This window comes from Geotrypetes seraphini, chromosome 1 (genome assembly GCF_902459505.1).
Source record: "Geotrypetes seraphini chromosome 1, aGeoSer1.1, whole genome shotgun sequence".
Classification (NCBI taxonomy): domain Eukaryota; kingdom Metazoa; phylum Chordata; class Amphibia; order Gymnophiona; family Dermophiidae; genus Geotrypetes; species Geotrypetes seraphini.
Window position 1 is genome coordinate 6,237,169 of NC_047084.1, and position 13,974 is coordinate 6,251,142.

At 39.6% G+C, this 13,974-nt stretch overlaps 1 protein-coding gene across 4 annotated transcripts in view; it reads left to right on the forward strand.

Moving 5' to 3' along the window:
- Nucleotides 1-3,061, forward strand: part of KIAA0825 (KIAA0825 ortholog) — a 500,428-nt gene extending 497,367 nt beyond the window's left edge. For 2 of the 4 annotated variants that reach the window (XM_033917815.1, XM_033917902.1), the window contains one exon: nt 1,738-1,880. In XM_033917815.1, the coding sequence (XP_033773706.1) occupies nt 1,738-1,748 (11 nt within the window). In that variant the 3' untranslated portion in view covers nt 1,749-1,880. Of the gene's footprint in view, nt 1-1,737 lie in introns of all 4 variants that reach the window. The other 2 variants (XM_033917989.1, XM_033918166.1) reach the window with 2 other exon arrangements.
- The last annotated feature ends 10,913 nt before the right edge of the window (nt 3,062-13,974 follow it).

Sequence of the window (13,974 nt, forward strand, 5' to 3'; positions counted from 1 at the left end):
GTGGGGTTTATTCTAAAATTTAGTGGAAGATACTCATGACTACGTGGTTAATCTTTTTGGGTTTGTTGCATATATATCTCCAGCATTTAGGCACCTAGGCCCAGATTCTCTAACTGGCGCCATTGTTGGTGGCCGCCTTAAAAGTGTCAGTCATGCGATGGCTACAGAAGCGCTCCTCTGGCAAAGTTAGGTGCTGGAAATGTAGGCCAGGATATTCCAGGCCTACATTTCCAGGGCCTACTTTTGAAATAAATCGTGCCTCCGTAGGCACTTTAGGTTGCTTAATGCCACTTCCAATTTTAGCCATGCCCATATTGGCGTTAGGCGGCCTAAAGCACTTATGAAGGCATGATTCTGGTTCCCTGAAACTCGGGGCTTCTACTAAACCGTGCTAGCGGTTTTAGCATGGGGAGCCGCGTTGAAAGACCCGCGCTACTCCCAACGCTTATTAGAACTTTATGAGTGTCGGAAGCAACGCAGGCAATTCAGCGCGGCTTCCCGCGCTAAAACCGCTAGCGCGGTTTAGTAGAAGAGGGGGTCAGTTAAAAATGCCATTTAAAAGGCGATTTTTACTGAGTTTGGGTGTCTACTACCATCCATAAAAACCAGCGCCGTTTAGGGAATCTGGACCCTACAGTCCTGTATAGAATAGGCGACTATTAGACATCTGCTTATGCAGTTGTCTTTCTCATCGATATATGCAATATGTTCTAACACATTTATATCCTTCCTTATTAATATACATTATCACTAACGGATAGATGGCGTGGATCTTGGTATGGTATTATTTTTAATTGGTTTCACTCTTTATGTTTCCACTTTTAGCTATATTTTGCAATTATTTGTTTAAGTCTTATTCTGAACTCTATCTGGCTATTTTATTTATATTTCTTACTATTATGTATTTTTAATCTGCTTTATTTATTAGAACAAGGAAAGCATTTTAGATACGAGTAGGTAATATAACAGCAACTTCTATTCAAAAATGTTACTGAAATATAGATTCATGCCGATTTTGATGTCTTTGAGCTTCTGAGTGCCTCATTTAATAGTTTTCTGAGTGTTTGTGGCTCTCAAGTTTGACTTTTTAAACATTTCTCTGACTTTTGAGGTAAATGTTTTAATTTTCATTGGTCTTTTCTTGAACTTCTCTGTCAGTACACTATGGTATCCATAGCTGTTCTTCCATTTAAAAATCTCCCTCAAGAAACTGGGTCACATCATATACCTGATGTAATCCTTCTTAGTTTAGAAATGCACTAAAAGGGCAATTCTAAGTGCCATATTTAAACATCAGTTGTGTGCATGAATGTACAGAACACCTGTACTTTCAAAGGTTTAAGTGTATACTTATGCGCATAAGTAGCAGCTAAGTGCTATTCTTTAGGGGTGCAAGTAAGTGGCATAACATACATAGGCAGAGTATGGGAGGGGCATGGGCTATGTTGCCACTTTAAGTGCACCAGTTACAAAATACTGTAAAGTTATGTATACCTTTGCCTCATTTAAATACCCACAATAATATTAGGTCTATGACTTGTGTAACTGTGGACATTTACATTTTAGGTGCCCCAGTACCAGGTTGCCCAATGGAATCTGAATGTGCAGAATAGGCTCTCGCTGCACAGCACTGGGTTACCTAAAAGGAGGCACCTACTTACTGAATTAACCCTTAATGCTTAAGTATGACAAATGATTAATAATTCTGAAATAATAAGTCAATATACTTTGTTTCAGGTGGGAGATGAAGGAAGAAGGAGATCTGGAAGATGAAGAAAATGTTATGCTGGAACATTTAAAAAAGAATTTATTTAAGAATGATTCAACACAAGATCCAGAAGGACAAGGCAGCAACATTAATATAGTTCAGTTATGAGAGTTTGGGTTAATTGTTTGAAATACAGATTAATTTTTGACTGAACATTACCGTATTGGGTTCAAATGGATGAACATAATGCACAGCAGATTCTGTTCCTACTTCACAGTGGGCAAATGTTTGAATATTTCTTCATTATCTGCCACCTTCCTCAGTAAATATAATCTGCAACTAATGATTTTCAAACTATTTTACTGGGTTTCCACACAGTACAGCACTGAAGTGATAGATTTAACATGATAATGAAATATGGAATTTTTCAGGCTATCACGATAATAGTTTGTATATATAGATATGTATCTTCATAGTCCTGGGTTTCTCCTGTCTAAAACACTTTTAGCTGAATACTTGAGATAAATGGGATGCTTTGTGACAGGGTTAGTTGAATTATATTTTTTTCTATTAGCTATGTGGATAAGCAGGATGGAAAAGTGTCAAACAGGCCAAATACAGCTGCTGGCATTCAGTTTCCCCTTGAGCTACATGCTACCCCTACTCAGTGGGGTTACAGCAGTATGAGGTACAATAAGGATTCTGTTTAAGAGTACTAAAAAGTCTTCCAGAGACTCAAAAGCATATGCTAAATGTCTTTGCTAAAGTAAAAAAAGAAACTATCCCCTTCTTTTACAAAGGTGCACTATGCTTTTAAGCACATGCTAAACACGCGCTAAACGCTAACACGTGCATGTTATCCTATGGACGGGTTAGTGTTTAGCGCATGCGCTAAAACACTTAGCGCAACTTTGTAAAAGAGGGCCTATATTTCAAAAAAAATGATAATTTTCTAATGACATACTGGAAGGTGGCAAAGTTATCATGGTACCTGAAGAGTTGACTAAAAATTTTATGGATTATTGTAATTTATATACCTCACAAGAAGAAGTTGTGGTGGCTATAAAAGAAAGAAATGCTTCTTTCCTCACCAAAATGGAAACCACTGAGGCTGATATATGAAATTTGCCTATACAGTTGTACCTTGGAATCTGAACGCCCCTCAACTCGAACAACTTGGAATACAAACTTTTTTTTAAATTAAATTTTGCCCTGGAATCCGAACGTATGGGAACTGCAAGCATTGCTCAGCCCAAAGCTTCCCCTCTGATGCAGCTTCCTATTTCTGCTTGGGAGGGAAGCTTTGGGCTGAGCATCACTTGCAGTTGCCGATCTTGCTGCCTATGCCAGCGGGGGCCCGATCTTGCTGCCTATGCCATGTGGGCCTGATCTTGCTGCCTCTGCCAATCAGTTTGTGGGACCAAGGAACAAATTAATCCAGTTTCTATTATTTTCAATGGGAAAATTTGTCTTAGAAATCAAACAGGGTTCTGGAACAGATTAAGTTTGGATTCCAAGGTACCACTGTATTTGAAAAAGAAGGTTGATATCTAAAAAAAGCACCTAAATGTAATCCCTAAACTTATACTAAAAGGTGCTAAACCCTTAACCTTGGCATTCACACTGCATCCATTCAATAACCTTTGCACTTCAAATTATTAATAACATGCAAAATAACTAACTGGAAGTAAATTGACTGCAACTTTAATTACAACTTCAAGAACCAATAACAATACAATTTGTCAACAATCTAAATCCCTTCACCCTGCTTGCCAGAATGGTCATATTTATTTATTTTATAAATTTATAGCCTGCATATCCTACAATTCTAGGCGGGTCCCAACATAACATACATAATAAAATATCATACATAATAAAACACCAAACAAATAACATACATAATAAAACACCAAACAAATAACATACATAATAAACCAAACATACATAAAAATACCAAATATAACATATATAACAGAAAAGATAACATACATAACAGAAAACATAACATACATAACAGAAAAGAATTAAAAACATAAAACAAACTAAAAATAACAATATTACAAAGGTACAGTAAACATTAATAACATACCGTAACTCAAATTATGAAAAACTGGAAAAATTGGGATTGGCTGAATTATAATTTTTGGTGGAATTCGTTATGCCAGATCTTTAAAATGGAATGGGCAATAGCCATACAGCAGGGGCATTTTAAGAAATTTAGGGATGTTTGGGAGCCATTAACAAAATACTGTACAGAATGAATATTATTTTTCCCATCCAGGGAGGGGGTGTAGACATACTTTATGATTTCTTATGCTTAAAACAATTGTTGGGTATAAGGGAGGGGGGATATTTGAATGAGTTATACTTTGATGGTATATTAAGTGATGTTAAAGTATAAAATGATTGTATATTATGTTACACTTATTGAAAGTTTTTAAAAATGAATAAAGATTTAAAAACAAAAAATAATAAAAATAACATACCCTAACTCAACAAACTTCAGTCAAAAGAATCAGATTAAGAAGAAAACATTTGCTCAAATAACCAAGTTTTAACCATTTTACTGAACTGCAGAATACCAGACACCTGACTTATCTCAAAGGGTAACACATTCCACAACACAGGTCCCTGTACTGCCAACATAGGGCTCCTTTTACGAAGGCGCATTAGCGGTTTAACGTGCATAATAGTGCACGCTAAATCACCGGCCGCGCTAACCGCTACCGCCTCCTCTTGAGCGAGTGGTAGTTTTTCGGCTAGCACGTGATGAAAAGTCACGTGAGTTAAACCCGCTAATGCGCCTTTGTAAAAGGAGTCCATAGTTTTACGGTGGCTAGAGAGTTTCACCTCATTCAAGAAAAGACACATTCAAACACATCCTATCCATCGACCTTAATGACCTTAATTTAATTTGAAGGCTAGTCAGTGACAGCCTAGCCTCATCTCTATCATAATCTTCCATAATTCAACATACTTTAATTCTAAAAATATCTTGCAGTGATGACAAGACCTCACTTCTGCTCAAGGCAGTATCACACAAGAACTTTCAAATTTCAGTAGCAATCCCCCCCTTTTTTTAATTTTTTAATTTTTTTTACAAATAAACCTTTTTTTCTTGGTTTTGACTGCGCCCACTTACTCATTTGCCTGACTTATAACTCTCCTACCCCCACAATTGACACCACCCTTCAAACCCTCCCCAAACCCCAGATCTCCCTACTAATTTCAAATGGGGGAGGGTGGGATAGGTTTCAAAATTCCTATCTTCCCCCCAGCTCCCTCACACCCTTTTAATTTAATTTTCCCCCTCGCACCATTAAACAAACATTCCAAGCCCACCTATTCTCCCAACCATTTCCCCTTCCTACTCCTTACTTCTTTACTCAATCACTTTCATTCATTCAACCTTCCAATAGCTACCTAGAAACATTCTCCAATGTGCATCTTTCTAAACCCTCCTTACCCATCACCATTCCCCTATCAATTCCTGACCCCACCCCCTCCCCTTTTGACCTAACCCTAATTAAATTAGGGTGCAGCTCAGCAAAGGTTATTAGCCCACCTTTTTAATGACAGTGGGCTCTAGCACACAGTTAACAGCAAGAACAGGTTACCAAAAAATGTGCTAAAAACTATTTTGTGGTATTTTACCTGTTGGCATATCATAACCCATGTGTTAGTGATTTTTAAAAAAATATGTTTGGGTACGGGCATGTCATGGGTGGAGAGTTATTATAATTAGCATGCCTTAACTGGATAACACAGACTTAGGGCTAGATTCACAAAGCAAACCGATCGTGTACCATGAAAATTAAAGTACCCTGAGCCTCTAGAGGCTCTGGGTCTGCTGTTGGGGCAAGTTTTGGGGTTGATAATCTACTACACAGGTCATAAGATTGTCCATACCTTTCCCAAATAACAATTGCCCCTTAAAAGGGAGCCTGCTAAGAGTAGCTTTGAAGGTATAATCACTAGCCCATTGTCAGATCCCTAGCGGTCTGCAGGTAGAAATCGAATAAGCCGATGCTTTACTCATAACACAAATAATGTCATAGAGAGCATCTGCCACATAATCTACCCCTGATAAAAGGAGCTGGGACATGGGCTCATCGCCTTCGCATACTAGTCCACAGCATGAGAAAACAGGCACAGGTCACAAAGGATGCCGCAGGGACCATTATGACTCCTAAAGTCAACACCTCAAAAAGTCTCTTGAGGACCCTGACCACTCAGCGATCCTGCATATCCTTTAGCATCACACCACCCTTGCTCGGAAGAAAGGTGCGCTTTGTAACTTGTGCAACCAAGGAATCCACCTTGGGCCAAGCAAACAGCTGATGGCACTCCTGTGTCATGGAATATTGCCGAGTCATAGCTCTCGCTACCTTGAGAGACCCCTCCTGGGCATCCCACTGCTCCATAACGAAGACATTGATGTCAGGATGCCAGGGAAACGTAGAAGACTGAACTCTCACACCACTCATACAAGAGGAGGAAGTCAAAATTCAGCTCTCAAAGGGATTCAGAAATTAAATCCAGCCAAGCTAAGGGCATGAATAAGTGCAGAACCGTGGTATCATCCCCAGGATCAAGAGCCATCATGGGCTCCAAAGCACCTGACTGCAGTCCTGCATCCCCTGACAGTGTGGGCACATCCTGAGACAATAAGGAAACAGTGAGAGACTCATCTGTATCTCCATCAGAAATGTTTCCCATGCCCTGTTCAGCGGCATCACGTGAAGCAGAAATATCCTGAGAAGCCTTGTCCCTACGTGCAGTGCTCGGAGCACTGTCAGCCTCTGCTGTGACAGGATGGCTATCCTAAAAGGCCTTCTACATCAAATTAAATTCCAGGGAAAATGCCATACCAAGCAATGCTGAGTCACCAGAAGACTCTACCTTGCGTTTCTTGGACGCTGCAGCATCTGCACCCTTCTGCATAGAACAGCCACTGTTTCAGGGTTCAGAAAAGAAAATGACGCAAACCAAAGGGCTAGCCACTTGATCCTAAACCTGAGAGTGTAAAGGGGAGGCTGAGCCAGACGGTCCCACTTCCCCTTTACATGGGCATAGTATGTAGTGCAAGGGTGTTATTCTGGTACACACTTTGTGCATTACTGGCATGAACTAAGGATAAAAGAGCCAGAGGACTCCATACCCCCCAGTTTTGAGGCCAAACGAGTAGTTTTGAAGCTACAGGAGATTTTTGAAAAAAAAAAGAAGGCTAAAATTCAAGAGGGCCACCACTAAAAAATGATAAAATAATAAACAAAAACTGGTGATTTTAGGATTTTAGGGATGGGGAAACATGCAGAAACCTTTAAATTTCAAATTTACAGAATCCCCCTTCCCTCTCCCCCGATTCACCTCACAGGCTGTAACAGCCTTACTTACTGTGACCTGTACTGGCAAAGTGCTGCAGCCTAAGGTAGCTGAAAATGGAGAAGAAATCACTGCCTCATCCAGAAGTCCTTTCAAAGCTGAATCTTGAGGCTGCAAGTCAGACTTGGTGTCTTACTGAGCCCCCACCCCTGTGGACCGATAGATGGGCATAACAAAAATAGGGGGAGGTGAAAATGCAGGCGGCATCCTGCAAAACACCGCTGAGCCTCCTATGGAAGCCTGATACCCTGCACTCTAATGCCTGCCAAGCAGTAGATGAACAACACTGACCGTGGACGGTGCCAAGCTCCAAAAATGCTTCTACAGGCTGGCCAACAGGTACCACAAGGGATTGGCTTGTCAGCTACAGACCACAGTCTGCTTCTTCTCCACGCAGGTAGAACTAAACCCTCAAACATGGAAGCTCCAAGTGCCAAAAAATTGAAGAAAATTCCCAAAAATAACTGGAATAAAATATAGAAAGGAGCAGAGCTGAAGAGAAACACTCCTTCAGGCTTGTGTGCAGATGGAAAAAAAACTGTAGGTGGCAGTAGAGGTCTCTCTTAAATAGGGGAGGCGACAGCAAAAATCCAGAGTGGATTCTTTCTGCAAGGCTTGCGGCAGTGGGGAAATCATCTGCTTGTCCAGAATGACACACCTATTGCTCTAGAATCTGCTTAGATCTAAGTGCCTGATTTAGGTGCCTATTACTAAAATTCAGTGTTTCCTAACTCTTTTCCCTATTTGAATCCATCCTTGTTGCCACTTTTTTTTGGGGGGGATCTAAAATTTAGAGTTAGAAAATTTTTAAGTGTTATATTTAAGCAATTTACAAAATAACATTCAAGAATCATTCTTGAAAGAAACAGAACATACTCTTATCTCACAATTCAACATGGTTGTCTATACTTGTCATTACACAATACATGTGCTATAACAGCATCTTACAGTTGTTTCCCCATAGGATGACAGCAGAAAGAAAAAAAATGAAAGGGCAGTAGGAGAAATATTAACTCTTTTTAAAGAGGAAAAACAAATCCATTATCAAGAAAAGAGGGCCACAAAGAAAATGGCATTAGCATTGCAAGCGACATGGGAGACAAAGATGCATTACCAGTCCTTGCATCAAGAAACTGCTGTAAATGAACAGGTTCAGTACAAGAGCTACAACCTGTGAATGTTTAACTAAAGAACTTTATGCTGTGCCTGTGTAGAAATATATAAACAGCTTGACCCAAAAACAGTTTATCTCTATCTCTGAAAAATAATCTGAGAGCTATATTCTGGTCAGGCTCAAGGGTAAAAATAAGAAATAAAAGGGGGTACTGAAAAGTTAGCCCAGCCAAGAAGGGAATGAAACTTACAAGTTATTCCACATATTTACCCCTAATTTCAACACACTTGGCATATCATGTCTGAAGTTTCTGTAACCTTTCCAAAAAATACTCTGATATCTGGTCACTGAAATACTGCTCCGATGCAGCAATCACTTCCGAATCACTCAAAAATTGTTGCCATTTCAAACTCTTTTTAAGATGTGGAAATGGAAAATAGTCAGATGGAACAAGATCTGGTGAGTAGGGTGGATGGTCTGTGGACTGAAACCCCAACTGCATCAAAACATCCATCGTTTTGCCAACCTTGTGAGCAGTTGTATTGTCTTGCAAAAAGAAAACTCCTTTCTGCATCTTCCCTTTCCTTTCAATGCCTCCTTTAATCGGCACAGCAAGTTACAATAGTAGTCACCCCTTGGAAGATAATCATTACAACACCTTCCTGATCCCAAAACACTGTAGCCTTGACCTTTCCTGCTGACTTTTGGATCTTGAGTTTCCATGGGTTTGGAGAACCTGAATGCCATTATTGCACAGACTGTTTTGTCTTAGGATCATAGTAGTGTAAGTATGTTTCATCAACAGTAAGGGGTTGTTCCAATAAGTTGGCACCAGTTCGCTGAAAATGCTGCAAAATCAACTTGGAAGTATTCACTCAATGTTGTTTGGTAGCATACAAATGTTTGGGCACCCACTTGGCTGACAACTTCTGTATACCCAGCTGCTCATGGATTATACATCCAACACATTCCCTGGATATCTATAGTGTCTCAGTAATTGTTTTAGTCAATATTTGCCGATTTGCCAAAATCAGGTAATGAGTATGGTCAACAATTTCAGGAGCTGACACTGTATGAGGCTTCCCAGACCTTGCTGCATCTTTGGTCTCAAAATTTCCACACTGAAAGTTTTCACACCATACTCACTGTGGAGTATGATGGGCCTTTGTCACTCAATGTTTGCATCATAAATTCATGGATTTTCTTTGGAGATTTCTTCTGCAGAAATAGGAACTTCAAGACAGTTCGGAGTCCCACACTTGAAAATTCCACACTTTTTGCCGACATGGTTCAATCAATGATCTGAAACAATGTCAAAACATAGCATTATCATTCGGCAAATTGGCATTTTGCAAAATACAATAACATTCTCTTCAGATACAATGAGGTTTTGAGCTCTTTGGGAACAATGGGATAGAAAATGAATAAATAAAATAACACTCAGAATTTAGGAAGTTGGTTGGGCTGGGAACTTTTCAGCACCCCCTCGTATGGCTTTCATAACTACTGTAATCTATGAGTTTTCCAACAATCCTTAAAGTCAAGGTTGTTTATAGAAACCTATTTCGGTCATTATCTTTCATTTCTTAACCTATTGCTTTTGACTCCTATCTCCTTTCACCTTGGATTCTGCATCCCCCAACCCTATATGTCATGTCTGTCTGTCCAAGTTAGATTGTAATCTCTTCCAAGTAGGGACTATCTATAAATGTCAAAATGTACAGTGTTGCATACGCCTTTCAGCGCTATATAAGTGATAAGTAGTACTGCTGATGTAACAAGTCTGAAAAATTGAATAGTGTCTTGAGAACTTAACAAAACTTTTGACATTTTGGGGGTAATTCTATAAAAAGCATTGAGAATTTAACAAGACTTTTGACATTTTGGGGTAATTCTATAAAAAGCCACATGGTATTATATAAGAAGTTATTTATGTGCCTTCCTGTTATCTAAAACTAACTAGCAAAAAACGTATAGTGCATCATGGTCTGATTATGCATACTTTATCAGTTGACATGCACATTGGGTGGATTGCACAGGTACACATGTAAATTATAGAATACTACAAAGATTACATCATTATTTCTGGGTCTCTTATAAGGTTTACATTTTGCAATTTATCATCTCTTTGTCTTTGAGCAAAGCTAAATTATTAGGCCAAATGTGCACAGCTACTTGTTCTATCTAGGTCAAACATTAATATTGTTCTCAATGGCACTTCCATGGGCATTAACCTGGTTCTGAAGCAAATTCATATCCTTACAAAATCTGTTGAATCTTAGTCAGGGAATGATCCCTACTGGTGAACAACCTTCAGCTTCTTAATACCCATATGTAACTTATGCTAACCCCCATTAGGATCTACTCCAGGCAGAGCTCCTGCTTGGGAATGTGCCCCCTTTATCACCTGCTTGTCTTTGTGTTCAACTGGCGCTTGTGCAATAATTAGCTGGTTAGAGGCTGAACATAGGTATACCATGGACTTATAATTACAAAGGATAGGTTATAATGCAATTACTTACCACTAATCCAGTCTAGGCTTCAGGTTGTCAGGCTTCATTGGCTTCCTGTGGAAGCCAAGTCATTGTTTAAATTTGGTTGTTTTTGTACAGTATAAGGTGTTACGTGGCCTGATTCCAAATTATGTGGTAGAACTGTTTGAATTTGCTGCTCCAGTGCAATAGGTGTGTCATTCTGGATAAGCAGGTTATCTCCCCATGGCTGCGAGCCTCTGCAGAAGGAATCCACTCTGGATTTCTTCTATAACCATCCTACTTCACAGTTTTTCCCTTGTGCAAGCAAGCCGGGAGGAGTGTTTCTGTTCTGCTCTTTTCTTTATTTTATTCATTATTTTCACATTTATTTGATTTTTTGGTGCTTGGAGCTTCTCTGCTTGGAAAAGAAGTAGATGGTGGGTATGCAGCTGACAGGCCAATCCCTTGTGGTACCTGTTGGCCAGCCTATTTGGGACCAGAGATACTCCCATTTATATGGTCATCCATATAAATGATGAAACTTAAAAACTCATTTATATTGTAAGTTTTTGAAGGAGTCATGATTTTTGTATGTTTAATTTTTTCCTTGTATTTGCACTAAAGATGTTCAGTTTATGGAATTGTTTATCACATCAAACTGAGAGGTGTTTTTGCAATATATAAATACTTTTATGTTATGCTAAGTATTCCTCTTGATAAAAAATAAGCTTGATTTTGTATAGGGTTTCTAGGTGGGAAAAGGGGAATCCAGATCAGGATATTCACACTTTTCCATGTAAGGACACATGGGAATATAAGTGTAAGTGCAAGTATGGCCCTGTTTTACTAAGGTGCGCTAACTGATTAGCACGCGCTAAGCACTAATGCGTGCATCACTTGAGATTTGTCTTGTCCAAGTGCTGACATTTAACCATGTGAAGGCTGGTTTTGCAGCCTGCTCATGTATATGTCAGCACTTACATACATAAGAGCCAAATTCTATAAAACTGGATATCTAGAAAGATCTCAAAAAAGGCCTATGGACTTCTCTTTAAGGAAATTATAGAAACATGATGGCAGATAAAGGCCAAATGGCCCATCCAGTCTGCCCGTCCACAACATCCGCTATTTCTTCCTCTCCCTAAGAGATCCCACATGACTGTCCTATGCTATCTTGAATTCAGATACAGTCTTCATTTCTACCACCTCCATCGGGAGACTATTCCACGCATACCACCTTATCACCTCTTAACTTCATCCTGTGCCCTCTCCTTCCGGAGTTTTCCTTTATTTGAAAAAGACTCACCTCCTGTACATTAACACCATGGAGATATTTAAATGTCTCTATCATATTCCCTCTCTCCTGTCTCTCCTCCAGAGTATACATATTAAGGTCTCTTAAGTCTAACCCCATACTATTTATGGCAAAGACCACTAACCAATGGCCATTTATCCAAACCTTTTTTAAACCCTGCCTAGGTGATTTTACCACATTATCTGGCAAAGAATTCCAGAGTTTAATTACACGTTATTTGAAGAAATATTTTCTCCAGTTTGTTTTCAATCTACTACTTAGTAACTTCAATGCATGCCACTAGTCCTAGTATTTTTTGGAAAAAGTAAACAAGTGATTCACATCTACCCTTTCCACTCCACTCAGTATTTTATAGACCTTTGTCTATAGTGCCCTAGTGTTTAGAGCTACAGCCTCAGCACCCTGAAGTTTTGGGTTCAAATCCCGCACTGCTCCTTGTGACCCTGGGCAAGCCACTTAATCCTCCACTGCCCCAGGTACATTAGATAGATTGTGAGTTCTCCAGGACAGATAGGGAAACATGTTTATTATCTGATTATAAATCACTTAGATAACCTTGATAAGTGGTATATAAAACCCTTAACTAAATAAATATCACCCCAAGCCATCTCTTCTCCAAGCTGAAGAGCCATAGCCGCTTTAGCCTTTCCTCCTAGGACAGTCATTACATCCCTTTTATCATTTTCATTGCTCTTCTCTGTACCTTTTCTAATTCTGTTATATCTTTTTTGAACAAAATGAGCAGACAGATGAAGAAATGTTTTCAGAGATAGGAAAGCAGGAGAATATGGCAACAGTTTAATAATGGGTGATAATAATGGGAAAGTACCTGAAGAAAGAGCTGTTAGGATGGGAGGACATAAGAGAAGTGGAAAGACAGTGGTCTAAGCTGAAAGGAGCGATAAAAATGGCTACGGAACTTTATGTGAAGAAAATCAATAAAAACAAGAGAAAAAGGAAGCCGATATGGTTCTCCAACCTAGTGGCTGAGAAAATAAAGGCGAAAGAGTTGGCGTTCATGAAATATAAAAAAACCCCAAGAAGAGGAGAGCAGAAAGGACTACAGGGTGAAACTGAAAGAAGCCAAGAGAGAGATACGTTTGGCGAAGGCACAGGCGGAAGAACAAATGGCTAAAAATGTAAAAAAAGGGAGATAAAAATTTTTTCAGATATATTAGTGAAAGGAGGAAGATAAAAAATGGAATTGCTAGGCTAAAAGATGCTGGGAACCAATATGTGGAGAGTGATGAGGAGAAAGCAAATGTGCTAAACAAATACTTCTGTTCTATGTTCACAGAAGAAAATCCTGGAGAAGGACCGAGATTGTCGGGCAAAGTTACATGAGAAAATGGAGTAGATTCTGCGCCGTTCACGGAGGAGGGTGTTTATGAGCAACTTGAAAAATTGAAGGTGGACAAAGCGATGGGACCAGACGGGATCCACCCCAGGATACTAAGGGAGCTCAGAGAGGTTCTGGCGAGTCCTATTAAAGACTTGTTCAACAAATCTCTGAAGACGGGAGTGATTCCTGGGGATTGGAGGAGAGCGGATGTGGTCCCTATTCATAAAAGTGGTCACAGGGATGAAGTAGGAAACTACAGGCCGGTGAGCCTCACTTCAGTTGTTGGAAAAATAATGGAAGTGTTTCTGAAAGAAAGGATAGTGTACTTCCTTGAATCTAATGGGTTACAGGATCCGAGGCAACATGCCTTTACAAAAGGTAAATCGTGCCAAATGAACCTGATTGAATTTTTTTGATTGGGTGACCAGAGAGCTGGATCGAGGACATATGCTAGATGTAATTTACTTGGATTTCAGCAAAGCCTTTGATATAGTTCCTCATAGGAGGCTGTTGAACAAACTTGAAGGGCTGAAGTTAGGACCCAAAGTGGTGAACTGGGTCAGAAACTGGCTGTCGGACAGACGCCAGAGGGTGGTGGTTAATGGAAGTCGCTCGAAGGAAGGAAAGGTTACTAGT